Source organism: Danio aesculapii, chromosome 7 (genome assembly GCF_903798145.1).
Source record: "Danio aesculapii chromosome 7, fDanAes4.1, whole genome shotgun sequence".
Lineage (NCBI taxonomy): Eukaryota > Metazoa > Chordata > Actinopteri > Cypriniformes > Danionidae > Danio > Danio aesculapii.
Window position 1 is genome coordinate 21,088,748 of NC_079441.1, and position 14,240 is coordinate 21,102,987.

At 38.8% G+C, this 14,240-nt stretch overlaps 2 protein-coding genes across 3 annotated transcripts; both read left to right on the forward strand.

Annotated features, from left to right (window-relative positions):
* Positions 1–812: 812 nt before the first annotated feature.
* On the forward strand, positions 813–5,489 carry rbm4.2 (RNA binding motif protein 4.2). Its single transcript, XM_056461254.1, has 4 exons — positions 813–907; positions 1,457–1,886; positions 3,346–4,105; positions 4,286–5,489. Exons 2-3 carry the CDS (start codon positions 1,475–1,477, stop codon positions 4,086–4,088), a joined length of 1,155 nt encoding a protein of 384 aa, XP_056317229.1. The 5' UTR covers positions 813–907; positions 1,457–1,474; the 3' UTR covers positions 4,089–4,105; positions 4,286–5,489.
* A 205-nt stretch (positions 5,490–5,694) lies between these two features.
* Positions 5,695–12,702, forward strand: rbm4.1 (RNA binding motif protein 4.1). 2 transcript variants are annotated; one of them, XM_056461257.1, is made up of 4 exons: positions 5,695–5,791; positions 7,429–7,869; positions 9,113–9,980; positions 12,465–12,553. In XM_056461257.1, exons 2-3 carry the CDS (start codon positions 7,458–7,460, stop codon positions 9,964–9,966), a joined length of 1,266 nt encoding a protein of 421 aa, XP_056317232.1. In that variant the 5' UTR covers positions 5,695–5,791; positions 7,429–7,457; the 3' UTR covers positions 9,967–9,980; positions 12,465–12,553. The 2 variants fall into 2 exon arrangements, with proteins under 2 accessions (XP_056317232.1, XP_056317233.1); XM_056461258.1 differs by lacking the exon at positions 9,113–9,980 and having other exon boundaries at positions 12,465–12,702.
* The last annotated feature ends 1,538 nt before the right edge of the window (positions 12,703–14,240 follow it).

A 14,240-nucleotide genomic window follows, 5' to 3' on the forward strand; every position in this document is an offset into this window, starting at 1 on the left:
TTTAGCATGCATTTTAACTTGATTGTATCTAAGTGTAGGGTTCTAATGCATAAAGCAGTACTGCATTTATATAGGGGTATCAGTGATGTGTATTAAAGTTATTTTGTAAAGAAAAGATGATTCAGGCTGACCTCCTTGATTAAGGGTAAGTTTTATGTGAATGTTTTGTTTTTTCCCCCTCCCTTTTAATTCTTCTGTGTTGTGCAAATACTGCAATAAAAATATGTAAATATGGCTGTTCTGTCATTTTCCTCATGGTTATTATATGAGATAATAAAATGCATGTGCCATCTCAATGTTCTCTATGAAAGCATATGTTCTTTTGGCAAGTGCATAGATAAGCACATATATTTTAAATAAAGGTTTTAAATGTTAAAGTATCACCTGTTTAGGTAAATTAAGAATAGTGTATAAATATATCCATGTTTTTAATATTTGTGTTTTAATATTGGAACACTATTTCACGAAACTACACAAATGATATAAAATCATTTTTATACATGTAAAGACTTCATTAACGTCATTTTTTATTCACCAGAGTGTTAAATGTACCAAAATATACAGATATATCACAAAATAGATTTGCATATTGCTATCAACCGCGTGTGTACGCGTATTGCATCCGTAACCTCGACTAGGCATACGCCATTATACAGGTATATAAAACACTACAGTAGTACGTTTTAATTCGCAAACACTTGCATTGATGTTTATCAGTAGTAAAGACTGGATGCATATTTAGTATTCGAAATGTTTTAAACACCGTCTTCGCAAGCTATTCAGACATCAGATCGCTTTAAGTTTTTCCTGTTTGCACATGGGCCGGAAGTGCTGTTAGTGACGGCGGGCGACTCCATTTTAGGCTTCATTCATCTTCGCAGGGCGGTGAGATTACGTGCTCGCAACGGTAAGGCAATGCTATTTCTGTATAATATACGATTTTAATTATACTTCACACCACTGTTAGTTTAAATTCTAAATGTATTTAATAGCGGAGTACTACAAAAACGTATTTTTCTTGATAAATCGACGTTTACCTAAGTGTAACTTGATGTAGTCGTGTTAGCTTAGCATAACAAAGCCGACATCATTGGCCTACAGCTTTTTTAAATCAACCGACGCTTATCGGCCTTCCTAATTATTGTATCGGGTGTTAAATACATATTTTAAGTATAATAACAGAAACTTAAAGGGGGTTAATTCGTGATGGTCACGCGACTCCGTGGCCTACAACGCGAGCAAATTCAGCTGCGCCACAACTTCCATTAAAAAACTGAAACCGATCTTACACTTTATACACACACACACACACACAGCGTGTTTAATGCTGAGCTGTATGTAAATCATTCTGATACGATCGATACGTTGTGTTTGGTTTGTAGGCCAACACAACAGTGATGTAGGGAAACATCTGTTGATATAACGTGCATTTCGAAACTATGCTCCCTCTGTCCAGGATTAAACGGCAACAAAGATGGTTAAGATCTTTATTGGCAACCTATCCCAGACCTCGACCGCGGACGATCTGCGCTCTCTTTTTTCGGAATTCGGCATAGTAAAAGAGTGCGACGTGCTGAAAAATTATGGCTTCGTGCACATGGATAGTAAGAAGGAGGCCGAAGCGGCTATCCGAAAGCTGCACCATTACGAGCTGAAGGGTCAAGCCATAAATGTGGAGCTGAGCAAAGGAAAACCAAGGGGCTCCACCAAGCTCCACGTGAGCAACATCAGCAGTGGCTGCACCAACCAGGAGCTCCGGGCCAAGTTTGAGGAGTACGGACCCGTGGTTGAGTGTGATATTGTGAAGGACTATGCATTTGTTCACATGGAGAGAATGGATGATGCCATGGAGGCCATCAGTGGGCTGGAGAACACCACATTCCAAGGTGAACAATAACCCTGAAACGACGAAAGTCCATGGTTTCCAAAAGTTGCATTTAACTCCTTACTGTTTTTTTCTAGCATGGGAAGAATGTGCTACAGGTTGTTCTAGAACTTTGGTATACTGATATTAGACTATTCTTTATTTACTCAACTTCAAGTCATTCCAAACACTTATAGGATAGTTCCTCTCCAAAAAAATTCTCATCCTCAATTGTTTGCGAACCTTAGTGAGTTTCTTTTTTGTGTTGAATAAAAAGATATATTGATGAATGTTGGAAACCAATAGTCATAGACCCTTCTCACATTTCTGGGTTTCTCAGCAGCAGAAGTTGTCATAGATGGGTAAACTTGTAGCGCAGTGAATGGGAGAGTACAACAAATACTTTTTTACAATCCTGTTTGCTGAAATAAAAGGAAAAACACCATGATGGTGTTAAGACTTTCAGAAAAAGGAAAAAAATGTGAGACTGATGCAGAGGCCAGAGGAGAGAATAAAGTCAAATTTACTCTTAGCCCCATAGACGCTGCATTAGAAACACCTCTCATTAGCAGTAATTTGTTTTTTGTAAGTTGACGCAAAGATGGTGATGCATTCATAGGTGCATATAAATGTTCATACATTGTAAAAAAAAAAAATCTAATAATTAAAAACTTCAAGGATTTAAGATTATGATGTCCGTAAATGCGTCATAAGTCTTGTGAAAACAGTCCATTAGCTTTAATTGTTGGGAAAAATGGAAAAGGCTATTGGTTTCCAACCAACATTTTGTACTCTTCAACCTGTTTCAAACTCAAACAGGTTCGGGACATGTGAAGAGTAAAGAATATATATATATATTTTTTTTTTTTGCTGAACAATCCATTTATTACGGTTTATTTTTTATTATTTTTTATTTATTTATTTATTTTTTACACAAAGAAACTTTTTATTGAAACTTAAGTTTTTTGGAAATTGCCATTTAAAAGTCTATATACCCAGGATGATTTAAACATTTAAAAATAATTATTTCTCTTCAGAACGCTTGGAATAAACGCTTAACTTTCGTTTGTTTATGATATACAGTTTGTTAGTAAAACATATCCATTCAGACATTGGCTTTACACGTATTCACATTCATTTATCATAACAGCATGACAATATACATATAATAGTTGATAGTATACACGTTATTTATTTTTAAAACAAAAGAGATTTCTGGCCCGCCACAACTGATGTAACCAAAAATCCAAGTTTATCCAACAGTGATCATTTAATCCAAGTCTTCTGAACAATCTCAGTTTAGAATGACACTGAGGATGAGTAAATAGCACCAGACCATTACTTTTTCGGTGAACTAACCTTAAAGTGCTGTAAGTGCTCTGTAGCTGTCTTAATGCAATAATTCTCTCTTTAAAATGACGGTTTACGTGAGCGGAAGAAAGTTTTACATTGTTTTGCGTGTGTTTTCTTCCTCTCAAAAGGCAAGCTGATCAAAGTACAACTGTCCACGAGTCGTCTTCGTACAGCGCCCGGCATGGGAGACCAAACTGGCTGTTACATCTGCGGAGAACAGGGCCACTGGTCCAAAGATTGCAGGCATAGCCAGAACGGTAGTTATGGAGGAGGCATGGGGGGGTACCCCAGTAGAGGCCCTCCAAGAGGCGGCCCGAGTTACGGCATGGGTGGCCCTGGAGGTCATCCCAGTAGAGGTTACCCAGCAGGGCCACTTCCCCCTCCCCCACCCATGAGTCGGCGTCCCAGCTATGGCGAGTATGGAGCAGAGCCTCGAGAACGGTACCTAACCAGGGTGCCGACCGGCTATCCTGAGCGGCCTCCTGTGTATGAACGAGATCGCTTCGGGAGCATTGACTATTACGAGAAGTTTCGGGCTCATCCGGCTGCCTCTAGCTACTATGAGGATAGGCCTCACTCCATCCCCCCTCCTCCACCTCCTCCCCCTCTCTCTTCTTCCTCCCTCTCAAGGATGCGATTGGCTCCTCCCAGCCTTGATCCTTATGAGCGACGCCCTCTGGCGCCTCCACCTCCGACAGCAGCAGCAGCGAGCTTCGCGCGGGATCGTAGTCCAATCAGACGTGTGGGCGCCGGTGCGGAAGGCTACTCGTACGAGCGCTCGCGACTTTCTCCGGTCTCAAGGAGCTCATCGGCTTACAGCCTGCCGCGGGCCAGGGAGGGATACACCGAGCGAGTTCGATACGCATACTAAGCCACACACATGCTAAGGTGAGCGAAATGCGGGTCGTTCAATTTGAGATACCAGCGTGATCTGTTCTCTAAGCGTAAAGCGTTTCGAGTGCACTAGTAAGCAAAGCCGCTTTAATCAGGTGCAAAAGTATAGCCAAAAATAACCTGTTGAGTGTTTTGTCTCATGAAAATATTTCTTTTCCATTTTTTTTCTTATAGGTATTGTCAAGTGATGAGACTTCTCCACCGATACGATTTTGGCTTGATCAGACGCTTTCGAAGATTCAGGATTGGATGGGCACATTCAACACAATGCTTATTAGCCCGCCATGTTAATGTATTACCCATGACACACAAACTGTTGTTTAATTAAAAAATGGAGACATTGATATATGATTGCAAAGAAATTTTTGGTTTTTGCTTAGCTTCTCACTTTTATCCAGAGGGAAGGTGGGGTGTTTCATGTTAGCATAATATTTTAACTGCTATTAATTGCGATTTAAAGATGCGTATTTAGTTTCTTTTTAAAGAGTTGTATGTTTCTTTTGTTTTTCCCCTGTCATGTTGTGATCAACTATTTACTTTTTGTGCTCCAATTTATTTCCTCTATTAGCTGTTGGGTTGATTCGCCACTTTTTTTTTTTTTTTTTTTTTTTTTTTTTTTTTTTTTTTTTTTTGAGTTTTTGTGAGGACAATCTGGTTATTTTTCTTTTGGCAATAATAATGCCAGCATTGTGTATATGCGGGGGATGTGGCAATCTGTAATCCTTCAGCTGCAACAGACTTTATGGGAAAATAAACTCAAATTCGACATTCCACTTTCTTTTTATTCTTATTTTCTACAGATGATTGGTATGTACAAACTGTTTTTACATCTTGCTCGTTGAAATGTGTTGTATCTGATGCGTTCAACTGGACATACAACTTGTTACTTTACCAATGTCTGAGTGTTATTTGGGAGCTTGTTAAATTGAATATTCTAAGGTTGTTTTGATCGTTTCCCCCTTCTATACTGACGTTCGTCTTTAAAAAGAAAAATTAAAATAAAATAAAAAAAAGATCTGATTTCATACAACCCAAGTAGTTGGGCAGCTTTCAGATGGATGCAAACTGTTCTGTGTTCTGCACACACCAATGACTGTTTATGACAGGAGATGTTTAGATTGTAAAAAGCACCACTTAGATGGAAAGGTTGGCTTCACGTGGAAGTGAATTGAAAATCTGAAATTGATGTGCTGACCAACTCACTCAGGGCTTTGTCCACCTTCGAGACTGCTGGCGTTTCTTTTATGGGTGCCTTGGGGAAGTTCTGTGAAAATGTTTATAAATTTGGTTTTCTGTAGTTTGTATATTTCCTACAGAAGTCAGGAGTGTGTTTATTGAATTATCTTTTGTAATAAACCGGTATTTTGGTGACAATAAATCTGTCTGTGCTTCTAGCATCTTATTTTCTTTAGATAGTTATTCATTTGAATTGATCTTATTTGGGGCTTGGTGCTTTATTATGTAACATAATTGAACGAACTATCTGGCCACGTGCTTGGTGGGAAAAAATGTCTGAAAGCTGTCGAATTGCGAGCTATTTCAGCATGTCTTTGGTGGAGAAATGAAAAGGGGATGGGCAGCAGCGTTAGCATCATGCGATTCTCCAACCTGCCTCGCTTTATGCGACGCAACAGTGACGCCATTTCATCTCGCACCGGCTTTTGCAAGCATCGTGAAAAGGTTTGAACAGCATCTATTGTTATCTGTAAATATCACATTGTTTTCTCGATTAACGTTTAATCACCTAATCTTAGTTTAAGTGTATTTTCGATGTATTACGCTACAGTGTTTTAGCCTTTATTCTGTTAGCTAGTTGCTGCAAGGCTAGATGGATGGTGGGCTAACTTGGTAAAGGTAACACATGCTAAGTGAATGCTTTGGATTCCATTGTTAATGGTACAACGCTTGTCGCGTACTGGTGTTTTAAATGTATAGATTTTACAATTACGCGACTCGTAAATCACTGCACGTACAGTAGTTTTCTTTTCTCCCATTGTCCTCCGCTAGTGATGGGAAGCCCGCCTCGTTTCGAGACTTCTTTTGAACAGTTGGTTGCTGTTTTGGCGTGACTATAGAAATAAATATTTAATGCATGTTTCCACAATACAATTATTTGTTAGAAGCAACTATTTTGTATCTGTGCGATTAGTTAGTGTGCAACGTTTCTACTGGTTTATTATGGAGCCAGATTAGTCTATAAAGTTATACATTTGCAAAATAAAAACCCATACATGCACAGCACAATTCACATTTAAGCCAAATAAATTGGATTTGTTTATTTTTGAATCGTGTTTTTAATTTACGAATAAGATTTGCATATATATGATTTTGTTTGGAATTTACGAATTAGATTCACATATTTATGTACCGTGTTTTGAATTTTCAAATTGATTTTGTAAATATGAATTGTTTATGTAGGAATTTTATTTAGTAAATTTATTATTATTGAGACAGATCTGGCTCCATAGTTAACTAGTTTTTGTACCGTAATTCAAATGTACACTTAAAGTTATCAAATCCTAATCCTCTGCAAGAGAGAGTCTTAGTTTTATGATTTAATGAACTGTTGACCAGAGAACCCCTCGATTTAGTTTCAATTCGGCCGAATCTTCTTAAAGATTGGGTTAAAAGCGATCACTTTTTTTGGATTGGGACACTAATGTAAATGTCTGTGAAACAAATGACCAGATTTATACTGTTTTTTCATCATTTACATTTAGATTTATTGCTTAATACAAGCAGTTTGTTAGGAAATGTTATTTGTGTGCATTGTGTTTAAGGTGATGGGAAAATTGTCATTTACTCACCCTTCACATGTTCCTCTGTATTAGTCTTTTTCTTCTGATTAAATCAAAGGATATTTTGTAAAACACGGGTAAGCAAACTGTTCTTGGTCCCTATTTACCTTGGTATCATAAAAGTCAGTGGGACAGTTGATTTACCTCAGCAGAAATAAATATACTCATACATGTTTGTAATAACTTTAAGGGTGAGTACATTTTGGTAAATTTTCATTATTGGTGTGAACTTTCCTTTTAAAGTGATAGTTCACCCAAAAATGAAAATTCAGTCAGTGTTTACTCTCCATCAAAGTGATTCCAAACCTTTCAGTGTTTTTCTTCCATATATTTTGAAGAAAGCTTTTTTTGTTTAACAGAAAATAGAAGGGCATGGCAAGTAAATGATGACAGAATTCAATATTTTGGGTGAACGATCTCTTTAAATGTGCCTTTATGGAATCATAGACTTGTATGAAGCTTATCTATTTCTTTAGGCTACATGTACTTGATTTTTCTGTTTTCTTTTTCTCTCAACAGATCCTGAAATTTGAATTTACGTTTCTAAAATGGTAAAAATCTTTGTTGGAAACCTCTCGCCGAACACTACGGCTGAGGAGATCCGTTCCCTCTTCTCTCAGTATGGCAAGATCTCAGAGTGTGACATTGTGAAGAACTTTGGCTTTGTGCACATGGATAGCAAATCGGAGGCAGATGAAGCCATTCAAAATCTTCACCATTACATGCTGAATGGTTTGGCCATGAATGTGGAGATGAGCAAAGGGAAACCCAAGACCTCTACAAAACTCCATGTGGGGAACATCAGCAGTAGCTGCACCAACCAAGAACTCAGGGCCAAGTTTGAGGAGTACGGACCTGTGGTTGAGTGTGATATTGTGAAGGACTATGCTTTTGTTCACATGGAGCGAGTGGAAGATGCTATGGAAGCCATCAGTGGCTTGGACAACACAGCCTTTCAAGGTGAACCAGTATGGTCCTTTGACCAGTTTAAATAAAGAAAATAATATTATCTTGTCACATTACGAAAAGTGAGCATTTCAGGTTGGTAAGTAGAAAAGTTGGTAAGTGATCAGTGAGTATAACTTGGTTTATCTACTGCTAGCTTACTATACAGATTTCAATGGAGGATGTCCATGTAGTTCTAATATGGCAATTTTTATATCAGGAACTCAAGAGCCAAAAATTTACACTGGGATAACCTTTTTTTAGTGTATATTATTTGAAGTAAGAGTAAATGTGTCAGCTTTTTCAGTTTTTTCCACACAGACAGTTATAAGGCAGTATAATAGATGATGTTAATAATGTTAACATGAAATTGACTATTTTAAAGTCTTTAGGTTTATTTTCTAGTAATTTCTTAATTTTGTTATTATGAGGGCCTCATTTTTAAATTAACCAGTATACCTCTTATTTGTTTTTTTTTCAAAGTGAACATTATAAAGTCATGCCGTTTGTTGTAATTTGCCATCCGTTTTTATATGCTGTTTTGCTCTGAAATTCTTCAGATTGCAGAAGTAAAATGGGGAAACTGTTTCATGTTGACTTTAAAAGGATAGCTCACCCCCAAATGATAGTTTACTCACTATCAAGTTCCAAACCTTTGAGTTTTTTTTTTTTAATTCTGTTGAACACTTATCTATTGGAAATTGTGGAGTTGTGCATGAATGTATTTGCTCTTCAGTATTTGGACTTTCAGCAGTGAAAACTAAACCACACTGAACTGAATTAATCTGAACTTCAACTCTGAAAACTAGACTGAAAGTTTCAATTTACTTCTATATGAAGTTACTTTGACAATCTACATTGTAAAAGTGCTATACAAATAAACAGGAATTGAATTGAAAAAGGTGAAAACTGATAACCATTGATATTCATATGAAAAACAAATACTATAAAATCAGAGACTACCAGTTTGTTGTTTTTTTTTTCCAAAATATTTTAACTCCAAACTGGTTTGGAACAAGTGAAGAGTGAGCAATTATTGACAGAATTATAAGTTATGGAATGAACTATCCCTTTAATTTGCAATTAAACTGTAACAGTTTCGATGCTGAGTTTAAAAAAAATGTTGGCAGTGTTTTTGTCGATAGCTGTGGTGAATCGTAGTGTGAAGTCTAAAGTTATGGCTGCATTAACTGTATAGACGTTTGCTCCGTGTTTAGTAAAACAAAACCATCATGGCAAATTTTTTCTTTTCCTTAAGGCAAACTGATGAGCGTGAAGCTTTCGACTAGCCGCCTGCGTACTGCGCCGGGAATGGGAGAAAGAACGGGTTGTTATCGGTGCGGGCAGGAAGGCCACTGGTCCAAAGAATGTCCATTGGACCAGAACGGCTCCTACAGAGAGGGCCCGAGCTCAGAAGAATATGGGCCCGTCAGGTTCGGTTCGGGCGGCGAACGTGGTGGCCGGGGTTTTCATCGCGGCTTCAGTGGCGAGCCGGCCTATGCTGGCAGCTTTGCCCCTTCACATGGCTTTACCCGTGGAGCAGGGTATGCAGTCCCTGGGTATGGAAGGGGTGCGGGTTTTGAGAGTGCAATGGGTTACGGTATGCCAGCGGGCTACGGTGTTGGCGCGGATAATAGCATGGCCCCAGTTTACGGAAGCGAGGCTGCGTATGGGACTAGTGGCATGGCCTACCCCGGTGCGTTGCCTGCGTACCCGATACGACGACCACCTTATGAGGAAAGAGATCCGTATGGGGTAGTGGACTTCTACGAGAAATATCGGGCACGTCCGTACGGAGGCAGTTATTTCGAAGATAGACGCGCGGTTCCACCTCCTGTCCCTCCTCCCCCCACTTCTACAGCAGTTGTGAGAGAGCGCCTGCCCTCCTCTAACCTTGTCGACCCATATGAGCGCCATCCCCTTCCCCCTCCTCCGGCTCCCACCTCTTCATACTATGTCCGTGAACGGAGCCCGGTTCGACGAGCTCCACATGAGGCGGAGGGATACGCGTATGAGCGGTCGCGCCTCTCTCCCATCTCTGCGCTTCCCAGGACTGCTGCGTATGACGTACCGCGGGATCCATACGCTGAACGGGCGCGCTATGCTTACTAGCCTAATTCACTCAGGTGAGATCTTTTTAGGATCATAAAAGGTTAGGGCACAAACTGAAAGCTGTTTTCGGGGAAATACTATCTTCATTTACTCACCCTCAGATACTTCAAAATATATATATCTCAAGACAATACTGATTTGAAATGGCATGAGGGTTAATAAATGATGGTGGAATTTTTATTTTTGAATGAAGTAGTTTTTTTTAAAGTCCTGTTTTTTTTTTATTGGGAAGAAATTTTTATTTTTGTTTAATTATCTGATCTGAATCTTACAATTAAAGGGCACCTATTTTACCCTTTTCAAGATTTAAGATAAGTCTTTTGTGTCCAGAATGTGTCTGTAAAGTTTCAGCTCAAAACACCCATCAGATTATTTAATATACCTTTTAGAATATTAGAATTTTCTGCTCTAAACACAATGTAGCTGTTTTTGTGGACTGTGCCTTTAATGCTAGTCCTCCCTGCCCACCGTTCCTATACGTGCCTGTCAGAGTGTGCCTCGATCTCGGCCTTTGCAGCGTCAGATAAACAGCACAGTAACAGACATGAAAGAGGCAGATCTTGCGTAAAGTTTGTGAGAAATATTACAGTTAGAACTTTCCCAATGATTATTTGATGCATTTGTTGTGGAGTTAAAGCATTTAGATGAGTCACACACAATGTCATTACAAAGTTCACGCGCACCCAGAGACACACACACACACACACATCGCGCGTTTAACTTTGCACTGTTTTTGAACAAATGTGACAGGATACATATCCACTGCTGTTGGGATATCCATTAGGTTAATGTACAAAATAAACCTGATTTAACATCCACCAACCAGGATGAAGCGTCGTCTTATGATTGTACTGAAACGCGGGTGCGGTAATGAATTACATCGATTTTTACTGTCTTTAACTTTATTACAAACATACACTGTTTAAAACTCATTCTTGATCACATTTGATGATGACTGATGATCACAGCGAGCTGAACAGATCTTATAATCCCAGTTGCTTTGCACAAGTCTTGTCTTGTGGATATGATTATACATGTTACTACGGAGACAAGTTAAAGGGCACCTAGGTTAGCCCTTTTTTCAGATTTAATATAAGTGTTTTGCGTCTCCATAATGTTTCTGTAAAGTTTCAGCTCAAAACACCCATCAGATTTTTAATTATACCTTTTGCAAGATTCTATTTTATATATTTTTTCACTAGGGAGCTGTTTTGTCGTACTGCTCCTTTAAGGCTAGTCCTCCCCGCCCACCGTTTCTACGTGCCTTTCTGCGTGCCTTAATCTCCTCCCTCGGCTGCGTCAGACAACAGACAGACTTAAAGGAAGCAGATCTCACGTAGCGTTTGTGAGAAATACTACAGTAAGAACTTTACCAATGAGTATTTATTGTGCAGTTGCATCGATGAGTCACACACAATGTTGTTACAAAGTTCACGCGCACACACACACACAGACAGACAGGGCGCCCGTTTAGCTTTGCACTCTTTTTGCACGCAAATGTGACAGGCTACAGGTTAAACTCCACTGCTGTATGAATATCTGTTATGTTAATGTGCAAAATAAACCTGATTTAATGTCCATAAACCGGGATTGAAGCATCTTCTTTTATAATTGTTCTGACACGCGGCTGTGCTGATGAAGTAAAGCTGAAGTAAATCGCTGTAATTCATTACACGCATGCACGGTTTTAAAACATTTTAAACTTTTAAAACTCACTCTTGATCACATTTGATGATGATTGATGATCCTAGCAAACTGAACAAACCTTTTATTCCTGGTTGGTTTGCGCACGTCTGGTCTTGTTGATATGATTATACACGTGACTACCGGGACATGTTAATACGCGCAGCTGTCAATCAATTTGGTGGGCGGGGGACCACACAACTATGTAAAGTTGCAGTCGGTCTGAAAACCGCTCCGATTGGTCCACTGTTTTTATGTTGCTAAATTAAAAAAAAAGGACTGGGTGTGTTTATATCACCCCAATATGACGGTCTATACACCATACTTGCACATATGTCTGTCCAAACAGCTTGAAAAGTAGATTTTTCACCATAGGTGCCCTTTAATACGCGGCTGTCAATCAAATCAGTGGGCGAGGAAACCGCACTACTACGTCACGTTGTGGTGGGCCTCAAAATGGGAGGGATTTGGATCCTATTTTCACATCAGGAAATAAAAAAAAATTGACTTGCTGTCTTTATTTCACTCCAATATGACTGTGGACACACTAAAACAAAACAGCTTACAAAAGATGATTTTCGTCATAGGTGCCCTTTAATTATAACCTAATGGATATTTAAACTATAGGCCAAATATGTTCATTAATACTTTTAAGACACTGGAGTCACATTATTATATTCAAATGTAATAAATGTATTACTTTACCTATCAAGTGTCTTATTTACATTTCAGGTATGATGGTTGTGGCACATGGAAGTCCACCAAACTGAAAGTTGAATGATTGACAGCTTTGTGATAATCTCTTCTCTGTGCAGGTGGCTCTTGGTTGCTCACGGATCATTTTAGAAGTTGTGATGCTTCCTGTCTCGACTGGGTCACAGGCAGTAGAGATGGCCCACATCTCGGCACTAATTTACTTTTATTGTCTTAAACTTGATGTAGTCCTGTGTTGTTGTTGTTGTTGTTGTTTTATTTAGTTTTTTTTTATTCTTGGTACAAAATCCTGTAAATATTTTCTTCATTAATTAAAAAAATAAAAAAGTGAAAAAGAAATCTTGTCTCTTTCGCTTTAGATCAACACAATTGGGTGTTATTTGCAGGTGCTCTGGACACATAAAACTGACAGGTGGTGGAAAGTTTATTTAGTACATCTAGAAGAGCTCTTATCAGAGAAACCCAGGGTCTACTCACACTATGCCATCCGAACCATGCCCAGGCCCGTTTCCCGGATCGTTTGAAAAGTGTGAGTGCTCTGAATCGGGCTCAGGCATGGTTCATTTGGCCGGCCCTGGCCCGGTTGGAAGAGATATGCCAGAGCGCAGTTCACTTGGGCTTTGGCACGGTACGCTTGTAGTGTGAGTGCAAAGTGCGCCAGAGCTCGAAACTGAACACAGAAGTGACTTTTAAGGGGCTGATTCATATGGATTTATTGATCATTCATACTGTTCAATGAACGCAAACTGTTGTGGTTTATTAAAGACGCAAACTCCTCAATGCCTGACAGCTACACCTTTAGCAAACCTCCTAATACCTGTAGCATGAGGACTTTATGATTGTTTATGAGCGTTAAAAGTGGCTGATCTGTTGAAATCTCCACTGTGCTGAGCGAGAGCGCTTACAGAACAGCGCAGCATCGATGACGTAAGCGTGCCCAGGCCCGAATGCAATGTGAGTGCAGGCGGTCGGGGGAGACGGGAGGGGGGACAAGCGTGCTTTGGCCTGGCTCAAGGCAACTGTACAGTATGAGTATGCCCTCACTTAGGGCTGGGCCGATAAACGATATTTTATCGAATTGTGATGAAATTTGTCAATAACAATGATGGACTTTTTTTTTTTTTCACTGAACATTGATCTAAGAGCCAATCACACAGCAGAAATGTGCAACAATGGGAATCTAAAAGTGTCGATATTAGAGATGTATTGAATATTCGGCCACCAAAAATCCATTGGCCGAAAATGTTATGCCATTTAATGGACCCTCTAATTTTTGTGGCTTCAGTCATTGTTGGGGTACTCTTCTAAATCTGGAAGCATCAACTTATATTGAAATATATATCGTTATCGTTCAATATGGAAAATAATTATTGAAATTGTGTTTTTGCCATATCGCCCAGCCCTGTAAAATACCATTTTAATATTTACATATTGACAAACAACATTCACACATTCTTTGGTTATTTTATTTAGCCTTCCGTTCTTGTTTCTTCATTAAAATCCTCCCATGAGATAACAGACTTGTATGACAAGGCCGATTTAAAAAGAAAAATTTACATTTGTCATCATTTACTCACCCTTTACTTGTTTAACTCAAACCTGTTTCAGTTTTTCCTTTATTTTTTTACTGAAAGGAAAATATTTTGATGAAAGCCTGTAACTATTGGCTTCTATACTATTTGTTTTTCCTACATTAAGAAAACCATACTTTTTTAAAACCACACAAAAATGAGTAAATGGATAGTTATATATAATGTTTTAAAGTGAACTATCACTTTAAATTTGTACACGCAGAGATTAAAAAAAAAAAAACAATTATGAAATCTAATTTATTGCGCTATCTACCCATACCATAATGAAAAATACTTACAGGTAAA

Bases quoted from the DNA above. Each gene is read 5' to 3' on its own strand.
- rbm4.1 (XM_056461257.1), top strand. From the start codon at position 7,458: ATGGTAAAAATCTTTGTTGGAAACCTCTCGCCGAACACTACGGCTGAG. The intron at 7,870-9,112 runs GTGAACCAGTAT...CTTTTCCTTAAG, and splicing joins GGACAACACAGCCTTTCAAG to GCAAACTGATGAGCGTGAAG.
- rbm4.2 (XM_056461254.1), top strand. From the start codon at position 1,475: ATGGTTAAGATCTTTATTGGCAACCTATCCCAGACCTCGACCGCGGAC. The intron at 1,887-3,345 runs GTGAACAATAAC...TCCTCTCAAAAG, and splicing joins GGAGAACACCACATTCCAAG to GCAAGCTGATCAAAGTACAA.